This window comes from Scatophagus argus, chromosome 9, assembly GCF_020382885.2.
Source record: "Scatophagus argus isolate fScaArg1 chromosome 9, fScaArg1.pri, whole genome shotgun sequence".
Lineage (NCBI taxonomy): Eukaryota > Metazoa > Chordata > Actinopteri > Scatophagidae > Scatophagus > Scatophagus argus.
The window spans coordinates 18,038,235-18,051,648 of NC_058501.1; the positions used below are offsets into that span (position 1 = coordinate 18,038,235).

Genomic DNA, 13,414 nt, shown 5'->3' on the forward strand with positions numbered 1-13,414 from the left:
GACTTTCTGTCACCTCAGAGCTGCTGTTCAGCCAGAGGAAAGAGAGGGAGGATCCAGAGGAGGAGCAGGTCAGTGTGACGGAGCTGTTGAACTCCACCAGGTCTGTGCCGCTGACATCAGCCTTCACACTGGATACAGTACTATGAAAAAGTTTTAGGCAGGTGTGGAAAAAAATGCTGTAAACTAAGAATACTGTCAAAAAATATAAATAATAACTGTTTACTTTTAGCAGTTTACAAAATGCAAAGTCAGTGAACAAAAGAAAAATCTAAATCAAATCAATATTTGGTGTTACTACCAGACTGGGGTTTCAAGATGTGCTGTTCAAGCTCTTTTGAAGAAGCACAAAGAAACGGGCAAGGTTTAGGATCGTAGACACAGTGGTCGGCCAAGGAAACTTGATAGTGAGTAAACAACATCAGTCCCACTTTGCTCCACGTCTTTCCTCCAGCAGACTGTCAGAATAACTACAGTTTGACCAGAGGAGGGCAGCACACTGCAGCTTTTGGCATCAGAGTGCTCTGCATCAAGGATTCACCTCATTATTCAGGCATTTTGCAGCTGAGCTATTGAATAATTTTTGGGCAATAACTTGGACAAAGTATTACAGCTGCCATGAGACTATATTTATATATAATACATACATGTTATATTTAAGTCTGATGGCTAACTCTGACTTGTTCACAAAGTTAATAGTAAATAATAACAGAACATACCTGCATATACAGCTTTATTACTAAACAACCAAATATTTTGCATTTACAATGCTGAGGCTGGACACAGTGGGAGAAGAGAAAATTAAAAGCAAGCCTTATAGATACACTGAATTATTACACAAAGTACACAAAAATGTATAAAACAATAAGAGTCACTTAGTGGCTTCAAATATCTTAAATGAAAAATGAATGCAAACTTATCCATCACTGTTAGAGTGCTTATGTTAACAATACACTATACTGACAAAAGTATTCAGTCACACCTTTTTATGCTTCAGCATACCAACACAGTTTGGACAACGCTATGCCTCCAACCCTGCAGCAACAGGGTAACTGCTGTGGATGTTTTACCAGTCTGTGGTTGCCAGTGTCCTCTTTTGCTGAGGAGGCAGCACATCTAAGAAGGACACATCCAGACTGGATAAACTGATCAGGCTGGGGCCGGGTCTGTGGTCGGCATGAAGCTGGACTCTCTGTGGACGGTGACAGAGAGGGGGACACTGGACAAACTGCGGGATATTATGGACAATGCCAGCCACCCTCTGCACAGCGCCATTAGCAACCAGAGGAGCCTGTTCGGTGAAAGACGGCTCCTTCCCAAGTGTAGGACCAACAGACTGAAGAACTCCTTTGTCCACAATGCCATCAGGCTTTACAACTCCCCACTTAGGGGGAGGAGGAGGAAATAGGGTACAGAGGACAGAAGGGAAGGAATGGAAGCCACATGCTGTGCAACAATTTATTAGCCATATACAGTTGTTTATATTTCCATGTACAGTTCTCTATATTTATTTTATTTTACATTTTATTTATCTCTGTTTTCCATATTTAGCTAAGAATTTTTTTTTTTATCTTTTTTTTATCTTATTATTATACCTGTGGTTTGTGGCTGTTTGCAAACTGCCATGTGTGCCTTACTTTATAAGCTGCTGGAAATTCAATTTCCATGAGTGAGTCATCCCAAAGGGATCAATAAAGTGAAGTCTGAAGCCCCCCTTTCTCCTCCCCAGCACAGCTGTGGATCAGTGCACAGGTGAGCATAAATGCAACTGTTGCTCTGTACCAGATGAGCAATAAGGAACTTGTTTGCTTATGCATTAGCCATAAATGTGAACAAGTAATAAGTAATACGTTACGGCTGCTACATCTGTCATCTTTCTGCCTCCAAGGGGTCAAAAAGTCAACTAACACTTTGAGAAACATTCATAATTCTGCTTCTGTTGAGTTTCACTGGACGTCCACAACCTAAAGGCTGAAGGAAAAATAGTATCAGTTCTAAAAATCTTGAGTTCCTTAGGGCTTAACAAGTATTTTTATTTTCTGATTATGTGCATGACAAAAATAAATGATTAAAGTATAAAGTCGCTGTTTGAGTGGTCAGTAACTGAAAGTAAACCAAGATGAATAATCATCATGCGTCTCCTTCTTTTCTAAAGATCAAAATCACAAAGTTCAAAACTTACCGTAACTGGACAGACTGAGTTTAAACGTTCTCACGTACAGGTGAAATCTCCTCATACACGTTCTCCTCTGCTTCAAGGCAAAAAATAAACAAATAATTAAAAAATATGATTACATTATTTTTCATTCACAACATCCACACATTCATTTGTGCAACTGAATTGTTATATAATTTTGTTTATTTGTTATTCTACACTATATGGTCACAGTTGTGATCAGATCAGCACTAACCTTTGTTGGATTGTGGAGGTTGTTTTTTGTTGATTCTAAACATTAAAAACAAAGCATTGTTCAGATGAGATCATGCAATCAGACGCTACTCAAACCAGCAACCAGTTTGTGTTTTGCTAATATTTGGCTACAGTCATCGGAAAATCATTAAATATCATTTCTAAATTTTAATATTAGATTGTTTATGAATGAATTCACTAAAAATGCAACACATATATATATTTACTTTTGTGCACCAATGATCTATTTTAGATGTAGCCAATTATTTTTAAGGTTCATTCATATTCACTCACTGCTTTTTGGACCTTTGTGGACCCTCCTTGCCTGTCTGGTCTTGACTTTTGCTTATTTCTTACCTTAACTTTAACTAAACTCTTAAGTCGACCTGTCTGGTCTCTAAGTCATGTTTTTAGGTCCAAACTTGGTCATTTGAGCTGTTACATTTAAAATAACTGCAACTGATTTTTCTAGTTCTTAAAGCTACAATCCACTTACTTTTTCTTATAAACGTAGTATCCTCCACCACCAGCTGCTCCAAAAACGAGTAAACATCCAATTACTATGCCAGCAATGCAACCACCTGAACAGCCTGATGTTGTGACTGGGTTGACAGAAACAATAAAGGGCAGAAGAAGATGATTTTTACATCACTGAGGAACTCTTTCATCATACCTGTGGATACAAAGCATATAATAATCTGCCCCTTTAGGTGTCTTCACAGCTGGCCAGTTCTGTTCTGTTCCATTGTGGGTAATGTAGGTGTCAGCTTTTAACAAAGCAGATATCAGACAGCAACTGTGGTGACTAATTTTACTCTTTTTAAGGGCAATTCAGTGGGGTTCTTTTGCAAGATTAAAACAAATCCAACACATTTAGTTGTTGGAAATGAATTTATGAGAAAAAGCTTGAAGAAGCAGGTGTATAATACTGTGGGCTGCAATATTCAAGACCATCAACAACATGTGAAATCAACACCATCTTGTTACCTGTTACAGATAATATGTGCACCGCCGATGACGTTCTCTCAGTTATTTTATTTGTGACTTCACAGGTGTATTCGCCGCTGTCAGAAAACTCTGTTGTGTTTTTAGTGAACACAGCAGAGTTGTGTATCTCCGTCCCATTCAGCATCCAGGTGTAATTAGCAGATGGGTTGGACTCAGCAGAGCAGGTTAAATTTATGGCCTGTCCAACATGTACCTCACTTGGACCTGTGATTTGAACATTGTCTGGTCCATCTGAAAAACAGATAAAGTCCTTACAGCAGTGTAAGTAATAAAGAATATCAAGCCTGTTCAATAAGTGACTTAAAAATCTAAAGTGTTGTGTTGCAGGTACACTGCAGTTTGTTACCTACAGTTAACATCCATGGTGAATGCAGCTTCTTCAGCACTGACTGGGTTACTGACTTTACAGGAATATGTTCCACTGTCTGTTCTCTGTAGAGGGTCAATAAACAGCCCTCTGTTCTCGTCATAAAGCATCATGTTGTCTGTCAGGATCAGATCTGAGCCATCCTTCTTCCACCTTCTGTTAAATACAGTGCCAGCAGCCTCACAGGTTAAGTTGACAGACTTCCCCTCAATCAGCAGGTTTGTTGTCGATGTCAAAGAAACACCTGATATTCTCCCTGTTGGGGAAAAGATCACAGATTTTGCGTGAGTCTACAGATTTGTGACATGTTAAAGCGCTCTGTTACTCATACTTTGCCAGTACAATTCAAACTTACTCAGTACAGAAACAACTGACAGCAGAGATGTTTCATATCTCAGAGTTTTATTGTTAAAGGCCTGACAGCTGTAGTCTCCACTCTGACTCATCTGAATGTTTGTCAGTCTGAGCTCTGCTCCAGTATCAGTCAGCTGGCCTCCATTCAGAAACCAGTAAAACATGGCAGCAGGTCTGGAGTCAGCTGAGCAGGACAGGGTGATGTTTGATCCTACTGCATAGTGTTCATGTGGAGATGTTAAAATAACATTATCGGGGCCATCTGCAGGAAAGAAAACACACAGACAGCACAAAAGAAGAAAAAAAAGCACCAAAATGAGTGATAAGTAAGTAAATGCAATATTATGAAGACAAAAGACAAAAAACCTTGTCAATGTATGCATGTTGTCAGCAAAGACACTGAGCACAAGCAGGTCAGTAACTCACAGCTGATGGAGAGGTTTACTTCATTGCTGCTGTCATTACTGACAGGATTGGACACGAGACACCTGAATGGTCCCTGGTCATAGCGGGTCACATTGACTATAGTGAGGTTGGAGCCTCCATCAGTGAGCTGAACTCCGTCACTTTCTGTCACCTCAGAGCTGCTGTTCAGCCAGAGGAAAGAGAGGGAGGATCCAGAGGAGGAGCAGGTCAGTGTGACAGAGCTGTTGAACTCCACCAGGTCTGTGCTGCTGGCAGCTAACATTACATTGGAGACTGGCTCTGTGGGTGGAAAACAACATGGTGGGATACTTGGTAACACACAGCACAGACACAGCAGAGGGAGGATCCAGAGGAGGAGCAGAACAGACTGCCAGAGGTGTGGAACTCCACCAAGTCTGTGGAGTTTGAAATTGCCACAACATTGGCAACACACACTGTAGGTGAAAAACACAGTGGGTTTACGCTCACCACCTTTCTTGTCTTAGAAAGGGAACATTGTTCAATAGAGGTGAGCAAAGTAAAATGTGGGAATGAATTATTTTAATGCATTTGACTTAGATGAACACATGCAGTCACGAGAATGTGAACTTTACCATGAGACTTGACTGCTAGAAAGTTGATTTGTTGCTCTGACTGTCATCAGATTACAATATTAAATCTGACACAGCACAGATCACAGTCCAGCTGGGATGAACGTAGCTGTCCAACCCACACTGCAAGTTTAATTATTACATCTTATCCTTCCTGATGTCTGTTTATTGGTGCAAAGCTTCACCAGTGTTGGCTAACCTCACAGGATGATCACGTCTAATACGCCACAATCACATTCAACAACACAAAAGTCAAACTTACCCAGTACAGTCACAGGTGATGACTGAGACGTTTCATATCTCAGAGTTTTCTGGTTAAAGCCCTGACAGCTGTAGTTTCCACTCTGACTCATCTGAATGTTTGTCAGTCTGAGCTCTGCTCCAGTATCAATCAGCTGGTCTCCATTCAGAAACCAGTAAAACATGGCAGCTGGTCTGGAGTCAGCTGAGCAGGACAGGGTGATGTTTGATCCTACTGCATAGTGTTCATGTGGTGGAGATGCCAAAATAATATTTTCGGGGCCATCTGAATGCAGGGGAGAGAAAAACAGCAAATAAATCAATAAATAATGAAAAAAGTTGTGGCAATAACCTAAACTCTCTCAGGTATTTGCATGTAGATGTTGTCAGCAAAGATGCTGAAAACAAGCAGGTCAGTAACTCACAGCTGATGGAGAGGTTTACTTCATTGCTGCTGCCATCACTGACAGGATTGGACACGAGACACCTGAATGGTCCCTGGTCATAGCGGGTCACATTGACTATAGTGAGGGTGGAGCCTCCATCAGTGAGCTGAACTCTGTCACTTTCTGTCACCTCAGAGCTGCTGTTCAGCCAGAGGAAAGAGAGGGAGGATCCAGAGGAGGAGCAGGTCAGTGTGACGGAGCTGCTGAACTCCACCAGGTCTGTGCTGCTGGCAGCTAACGTTACATTGGAGACTGGCTCTGTGGGTGGAAAACAACATGGTGGGACATTTTTTCACGTTATTTGAGGACAATGATACACAGACCAAAAAGGTTATTAGGGGTCTTCACAAAAGAATTTATGCATCATAGAGGAATTCACGTTTTTGGATCTTGCGCCAAACTATTAGCCTTTATTATTTTTACATATAATTCAGTGCAATTTAATAAAAGCTCCAATAGGAGCTAAATATGTACAGACCATACAGGTCTGCCTAAAAATCTGCAGACTCAGTGCATCCATTACCTGGTTTTTTAACATAACATTGAAGTCAGCTCTTCATCAGCGGCCAAGTGACATTTATCAAATCTCGATATAAACTGATCCAGTATCAGACTTTCAACACCTGCAGTGACATCTGAGAATTTTTTGTCTGCTGATGAAGTTAGTAAGAATCTAACTTACATCTGCTAAGCAGTAAGATGATGAGGAGCTAAATCGGAAAAAAGGTTATCAAGGTCTTTATAATAAACATTACTGCATGTTTTTCATCCTGGATTAATTATGATTATTGTTATTATGTTACAGCTTTGAAAGAGAGACATGAACATGTGAATCATTTGCTCACCATAAACTCCCAGTGTGGTGGCTCCATCCTTTGCTTGTTCTCCCTGTCGTATAATGGAAACGTTGTATTCTCCAACGTCATTAAAATTCACATTCCTGAGCTCCAGAGATCCAGTAGAAGTGAAGAAGGCGACCCTGCCTTCATACTCTGGTGCAATGAGGGTTACACCACTAAAAGTCATTATAATTCTGTTACCAAATGTGTTATTAAATTTCCATATGACTGTTTGAAGTGGTTTTCCTGATGGAGTCAGTGTTGGGGTGAACGTCACATTCTCTCCAACAGTTGCATTCAGAGGACCATCTGGCAACACACCAGCTCCTGTGGTTAAACCTGAGAGACACAGTCACAGGTCTGAGAGGACTTAATGAGGACATTCACACTTTGACATAAAGTCAGAACTGAAAGCTGATTGACTGAAACTGATTGTTTTTTCTAGACTGTAGTGTCTTTTTGAGAGTACATACAGTATAGGCTGAGCTTTTATTTGTATTGCAGTCTTGATATATTGATGTTTATTTTTAAAAACTAATTCTGTCCTAATGTCTTGATGTATTTATATCAATAAGACAAACTCATACCATCTTATGTGGTGAAAGGTGAATTTTCACAAACATTTTGTCTCCTAAAGAAAAATAAGGAAGGGATACAACAGCTGAGTGAATAAACACGTTTCTATCTGCTGTATTAAGTTTAAAGAGCTCACGTGAGACGACTCCCAGGACGATGAAGTGAATCACAGCCGTTTCCATTTCATTCAGAGCCTCATCAAGTTTGACCAATTCAGAAATGAGATCACACTCCTTCACTTTGCCAGTTTGAGCACATTGAATGCTGATTTCAGTATATGAAAGGGAGTACGAGGAAGTTGGCTACTCTGTGATGGGAAGTTTCCTGTCATCGTGCCTACAAAAGGTTCATATAATGATTTTCAAGGTCCACCTTGTTGATGATTAACTAATATAGCAAATTTAACAACAATAATTAGATTTTAAGTACCTCTTGTGAAGGAGTTACATTATGAGTTACATTTATGAAGGTCACATAAGAGTGAGTGTTGCAGTATGACTAAACATTGAGGGGTTTATTCACAGTAGTTTAGTATTTTGAAGTTACAGGTTACAATATGAAAACTGGTAGCAGGTATTTCCTGTTGTATCAGGCAACCTTTGATCCCCTCAGGTTCCTGGTGGCAAAACACAATCATTCAAAGATAATAGTCATCATAAAGTCATATAAAAATACCTCATTTTATTGGTGTTTTTAACAAAAGGTGCTCTGACTGATCGACCACCCATCGTTATTGGCTGATTTTCATTCAGAATCATTTCATGGATGTATAAAAGTTGATTAGAAACGAGACGGTTTCTCTGTGCACCATTGAAACGTCTTAACAGACTGGAGTGCATCTTCTCATGTACTTAATATGGTTACAAACACACAGCAGGACTCAGAGTTCAGCAGTCAACAGTGATAATGTCCTGAAGCACTTCAGCTGAGGACACTTTGGAGTTAAAAGTTTGTTAAGTTTGAAGTTACAGACGCTTCACATCAGAGTACATTTGACCAAACTTGTGTCAGAGATGAAAGTAAGCAGATACAAGCAGTGACCAAGTGGTGGAGTAGTGACTTCAGGACACAAAGACATCAGTACCAAGACTGAGACAAAATTCTGTGTCTTATTTGTTTTTTGTTTATTTCTTTGATGGATTCCCATAAAAATGAGAGTGCCTTTGTTAAGACGGAGTAAATTACATTACATTACTTAACCATGCTTTGTCTGTTCTAAATCTAATCTTTTTTTTTTACCTAAAGTTACATTTCTTTAAGGAACGCTACTGACACCTAGTGGCCTGAGGTAAAATACCACAAATAATTACATCCCCCGTTCTTTAAAGTGAATACTCAACAACAACAATACTTTTTGTTTCTCTTGTCTTTTTGAAAAACAATGTTTGGCAAAGTGCTTGACAACTACTGCATTGCTTACCAAAGGCTGCCAAGTGCTTGCTCAAGGGGGGATGTTGGGCTCTCTGTATTACAATTGAATTAAAGATTTGGTCTAGACCTGCTCTAATTGGAAAGTGTCATGAGATAACTTTTGTTGTGAATTGGCGCTATATAAATAAACTGAATTGAACTGAATTGAATGAGCCCTTTTTCCGTCCTCTTCGCATGCTTTGGTGAACATTATCTGACTTTGAGACGACACCAACATCTGCACTTGCTTTCACATTCACGCTAGCAGTAGCCATTTCGTTAAACGTCTTCACGTGTTTTTGACATAACTCACTTGCATGGCAAACCTTGATTGTTCCCTCCAGCGTCAGTTCCACTTCTTTGAGGAGTCTTTCTCTGACTTTTTTTGTCCTCAATGCCGAAAACGATCTGGTCCCTGATCATTGAGTCTTTGCATAACTGTGCTTTTATCTTCAGACCTGTCAAAAAGCTATCAAAACCTTCGCCGTGCCGCTGCAGCCTAGAACGAAATACATATTTCTCGTCTGTCTTCTTCTTCTTTGGAGAGCAATGAGCCTCGAACTTGTCTAGGACTTTATCCAATTTTAAACGATAGTCCTCCCCTTCAAAAGTGTCCAATGGCTTGTGGGCCAGCTATTGTAAGCAGTAAGGCTACCTTTCTGGCATCCGGCTTCGAATCCAGTCCCACGGCCTCAATAAACAGACGAAACTGTTGCTTAAACGTGCGCCAAATGCTGTCGACATTCTCTGTTAGCTTCAGGTGTTCAGTTACATCTCATTAAGGAACGCTACTGACACCTAGTGGCCTGAAGTAAAATACCACAAATCATTACAATCATGATATTTATTCATGACATAACTGGATGGATGGAAATGAATAATTCAGACCATCATGTTCCATTCAGAATGAGTTGTAATAACTCATTTGTAATCATAGCCTCAGCTGCACTTTGTTTGTAGTGCTTATTATTCAGTGTTAAACTACGCTGATGAACATGTTAAACATTATAACCGCTAAACATCAGAATGTCAGCAATGTCTTGGTGAGCATTTTACATGTAACATGGTGATGTTTTTAATTTAGCTCAAAGCACCCTTCACAGAGCACATTTTTGTTTATTTATGAGGTCACACTTTAATGAACATAAAATATTCATTCATGCATTTATTGACAGATATTAGATTTTTATTTATTTATTTGGCCCTGCGATTGACTAGCGATCAGTCCAGGGTGTACCTTGCCTCTTGTCCATAGTCAGCTGGTATAGGACGGGTGTAGAAAATGGATGGATTTATTTATTTTATACATTTCTCCTTTAATTGGCTTTTGTCTTCTGGACAATATTACAAATATTTCATGTGCAATCTTGGACTTTCATGGCCACTCTGACTGACTAAGCTTCTTTGTCTGCATGCATGCTAAAGATTAATTAATATGATGGATAAATGACATGTTCTGGACAAAACTAAAAGTAAAAGTAAGAAAAGGAAAGGTTTTACAATATTACAAGAATAACTTTTAATGATCAGATGACTTCATTGTGTAATTATTTTTCAGGATGTTTTTAATGAAATTTATAGTTTCAAAATTTGTTGATATCAGTGAGTTTCTGTCACCTCAGAGCTGCTGTTCAGCCAAAGGAAAGAGAGGGAGGATTCAGAGGAGGAGCAGGTCAGTGTGACGGAGCTGCTGAACTCCACCAGGTTTGTGGAGTCGGCATCATCATTGACACTGGATACAGGATCTGTGAAGAAAGTGAAAAAAACCAAACAGCCAAAACACCATACGTAAACAGAGCTATGTTGTATTTAAGCCTTGATTATGAAGAATTACCAACACATCTACTCACCTCTGCTTGTAGAGTTTCTGTCTAACTTCAGCAACACTCATCTAAGTCTAAAATCCTATCATCAAATTATATGGACAAGATTTTTGCAAAATGCACTTTGGAAAATGTCAGATCATAAAGGTGACTTTTAACTTGAGCTAAAAAAGATCTTTTTGTGTCTTGAACTGCTGCTCATTTCCTGTAGCTTCAGAAAGAATTAAATATCCATGAAGATATCCTGCTGAGTAAACAACATCAGTCCCACTTTGCTCCACGTCTTTCCTCCAGCAGACTGTCAGAATAACTACAGTTTGACCAGAGGAGGGCAGCACACTGCAGCTTTTGGCATCAGAGTGCTCTGCATCAAGGATTCACCTCATTATTCAGGCATTTTGCAGCTGAGCTATTGAATAATTTTTGGGCAGTAACTTGGACAAAGTATTACAGCTGCCATGAGACCAAATGTATATATAATACATCCATATTATAAGTCTGATGGCTAACTCTGACTTGTCCACAAAGCTAAGTCAAGAATCAGAAATAAACTTCATTTAGCCAATAACATTTCACTGTTTGTATTTATTGTTTACTTGCACTTAAATGAGGTAACAATCAAAAGTATCAATTCAAGTAAATAATAAACAATTAACATAACAATAAACAGAACATACCTGCATACAGGTTTATTACTAAACAACCAAATATTTTGCATTTACAATGCTGAGGCTGGACACAGTGGGAGAAGAGAAAATAAAAAGCAAGCCTTATATATACACTGAATTATTACACAAAGTACACAAAAATGTATAAAATAAGAGTCATTTAATGGCTTCAAATATCTTAAATAAGAAATGAATGCAAACTCATCCATCAATGCTAGAGTGCTTATGTTAACAATACACTATATGGACAAAAGTATTCAGTCACACCTCTTTATCGATGAATTCAGGTGTGGTGTGGGTCTGTAATCCAGGGGTTGGGCTCAGTCCCTTAGTTCCAGTGAAGGGAAATCTTAATGCTTCAGCATACCAACACAGTTCAGACAATGCTATGCCTCCAACCCTGCAGCAATAGCCCAGCACAGCTGCGGCCCAGTGCACAGGTGAGCATAAATGCAACTGTTGCTCCAAGGAGTCAAAAAGTCAACTAACACTTTGAAAAACATACATAATCCTGCTCCTGTTGAGTTTCGCTGGACGTCCACAACCTAAAGGATGAAGGAAAAATGGTATCAATTCTAAAAGTCTTCGGGTCCATTCTTGTTGCAAGAGAGGGCTTAACGAGTATTTTTATTTTCTGATTATCTGCATGACCAAATTAATGATTAAAGCATGGAGTTGCTGTTTGAGTGGTCAGTAACTGAAAGTAAACCAAGATGAATAATCATCATGCGTCTCCTTCTTTTCTAAAGATCAAAATCACAAAGTTCAAAACTTACCGTCACTGGACAGACTGAGTTTAAATGTTCTCATATACGGCTGACATCTCCTCATACACGTTCTCCTCTTCTTCAAGGCAACAAATAAATAAATAATTAAAAAATATGATTACATTATTTTTCATTCACTACATCCACACATTCATTTGTGCAACTGAATTGTTATATAATTTTGTTTATTTGTTATTCTACACTATATGGTCACAGTTATGATCAGATCAGCACTAACCTTTGTTGGATTGTGGAGGTTGTTTTTTGTTGATTCTAAACATTAAAAACAAAGCATTGTTCAGATGAGATCATGCAATCAGACGCTACTCAAACCAGCAACCAGTTTGTGTTTTGCTAATATTTGGCTACAGTCATCGGAAAATCATTAGCTATCATTTCTAAATTTTAATATTAGATTGTTTATGAATGAATTCACTAAAAATGCAACACAGCAACAATATATTTACTTTTGTGCACCAAATATCTATTTTAGATGTAGCCAATTATTTTTAAGGTTCATTCCCTTTCATTCACTGCTTTTTGAACCTTTGTGGACCCTCCTTGCCTGTCTGGTCTTGACTTTTGCTTATTTCTTACCAAACTAAACTCTTAAGTCGACCTGTCTGGTCTCTAAGTCACGTCTTTAGGTCCAAACTTGGTCATTTGAGCTGTTACATTTAAAATAACTGCAACTGATTGAACTTTTCTAGTTCTTAAAGCTACAATCCACTTACTTTTTCTTATAAACGTAGTATCCTCCAACACCAGCTGCTCCAAAAACGAGTAAACATGCGATTACTATGCCAGCAATGCAACCACCTGAGCAGCCTGATGTTGTGACCGGGATGGCTGAAACAATAAATAATAAACAATAAACCTTTTCATCATACCTGTGGATACAAAGCATATAATAATCTGCCCCTTTAGGTGTCTTCACGGCTGGCCAGTTCTGTTCTGTTCCATTGTGGGTAATGTAGGTGTCAGCTTTTAACAAAGCAGATATCTCAGCATGAAGAACTGTGAGGCTTAATTTTACTCTTTTAAAGGGCAATTCAGTTTAATTTTTTTAAGATTAAAACAAATCCAACACATTTAGTTGTTGGAAATGAATTTATGAGAAAAAGCTTGAAGAAGCAAGTGTATAATACTGTGAGCTACAATATTCAAGACCATCAACAAAAAGTGAAATCAACACCATCTTGTTACCTGTTACAGATAATACGTGCACCGCCGATGACGTTCTCTCAGTTATTTTATTTGTGACTTGACAGGTGTATGCGCCGCTGTCAGAAGGCTCAGGTGTGTTTTTAGTGAACACAGCAGAGTTGTGTATCTCCGTCCCATTCAGTATCCAGGTGTAACTAGCAGATGGGTTGGACTCAGCAGAGCAGGTTAAATTTATGGCCTGTCCAACATGTACCTCACTTGGACCTGTGATTTGAACATTGTCTGGTCCATCTGAAAAACAGATAAAGTCCTTACAGCAGTGTAAG

The 13,414-nt window shown here is 39.0% G+C and overlaps 1 protein-coding gene across 24 annotated transcripts in view; it reads right to left on the reverse strand.

Annotated features, from left to right (window-relative positions):
- Positions 1–715: 715 nt before the first annotated feature.
- The window catches only part of LOC124064157 (hemicentin-1-like), a 35,067-nt gene continuing 22,368 nt past the window's right edge, over positions 716–13,414 (reverse strand). For 13 of the 24 annotated variants that reach the window (XM_046398335.1, XM_046398342.1, XM_046398346.1 and 10 more), the window contains 11 exons: positions 13,128–13,379; positions 5,818–6,096; positions 5,415–5,678; positions 4,563–4,841; positions 4,138–4,398; positions 3,766–4,038; positions 3,395–3,646; positions 2,904–3,009; positions 2,409–2,443; positions 2,180–2,249; positions 716–1,968 (listed from right to left, as the gene is read on the reverse strand). In XM_046398335.1, the coding sequence (XP_046254291.1) occupies positions 2,200–2,249; positions 2,409–2,443; positions 2,904–3,009; positions 3,395–3,646; positions 3,766–4,038; positions 4,138–4,398; positions 4,563–4,841; positions 5,415–5,678; positions 5,818–6,096; positions 13,128–13,379 (2,051 nt within the window). In that variant the 3' untranslated portion in view covers positions 716–1,968; positions 2,180–2,199. Of the gene's footprint in view, positions 1,969–2,179; positions 2,250–2,408; positions 2,444–2,903; positions 3,010–3,394; positions 3,647–3,765; positions 4,039–4,137; positions 4,399–4,562; positions 4,842–5,414; positions 5,679–5,817; positions 6,097–6,683; positions 7,017–13,127; positions 13,380–13,414 lie in introns of all 24 variants that reach the window. The other 11 variants (XM_046398344.1, XM_046398329.1, XM_046398328.1 and 8 more) reach the window with 11 other exon arrangements.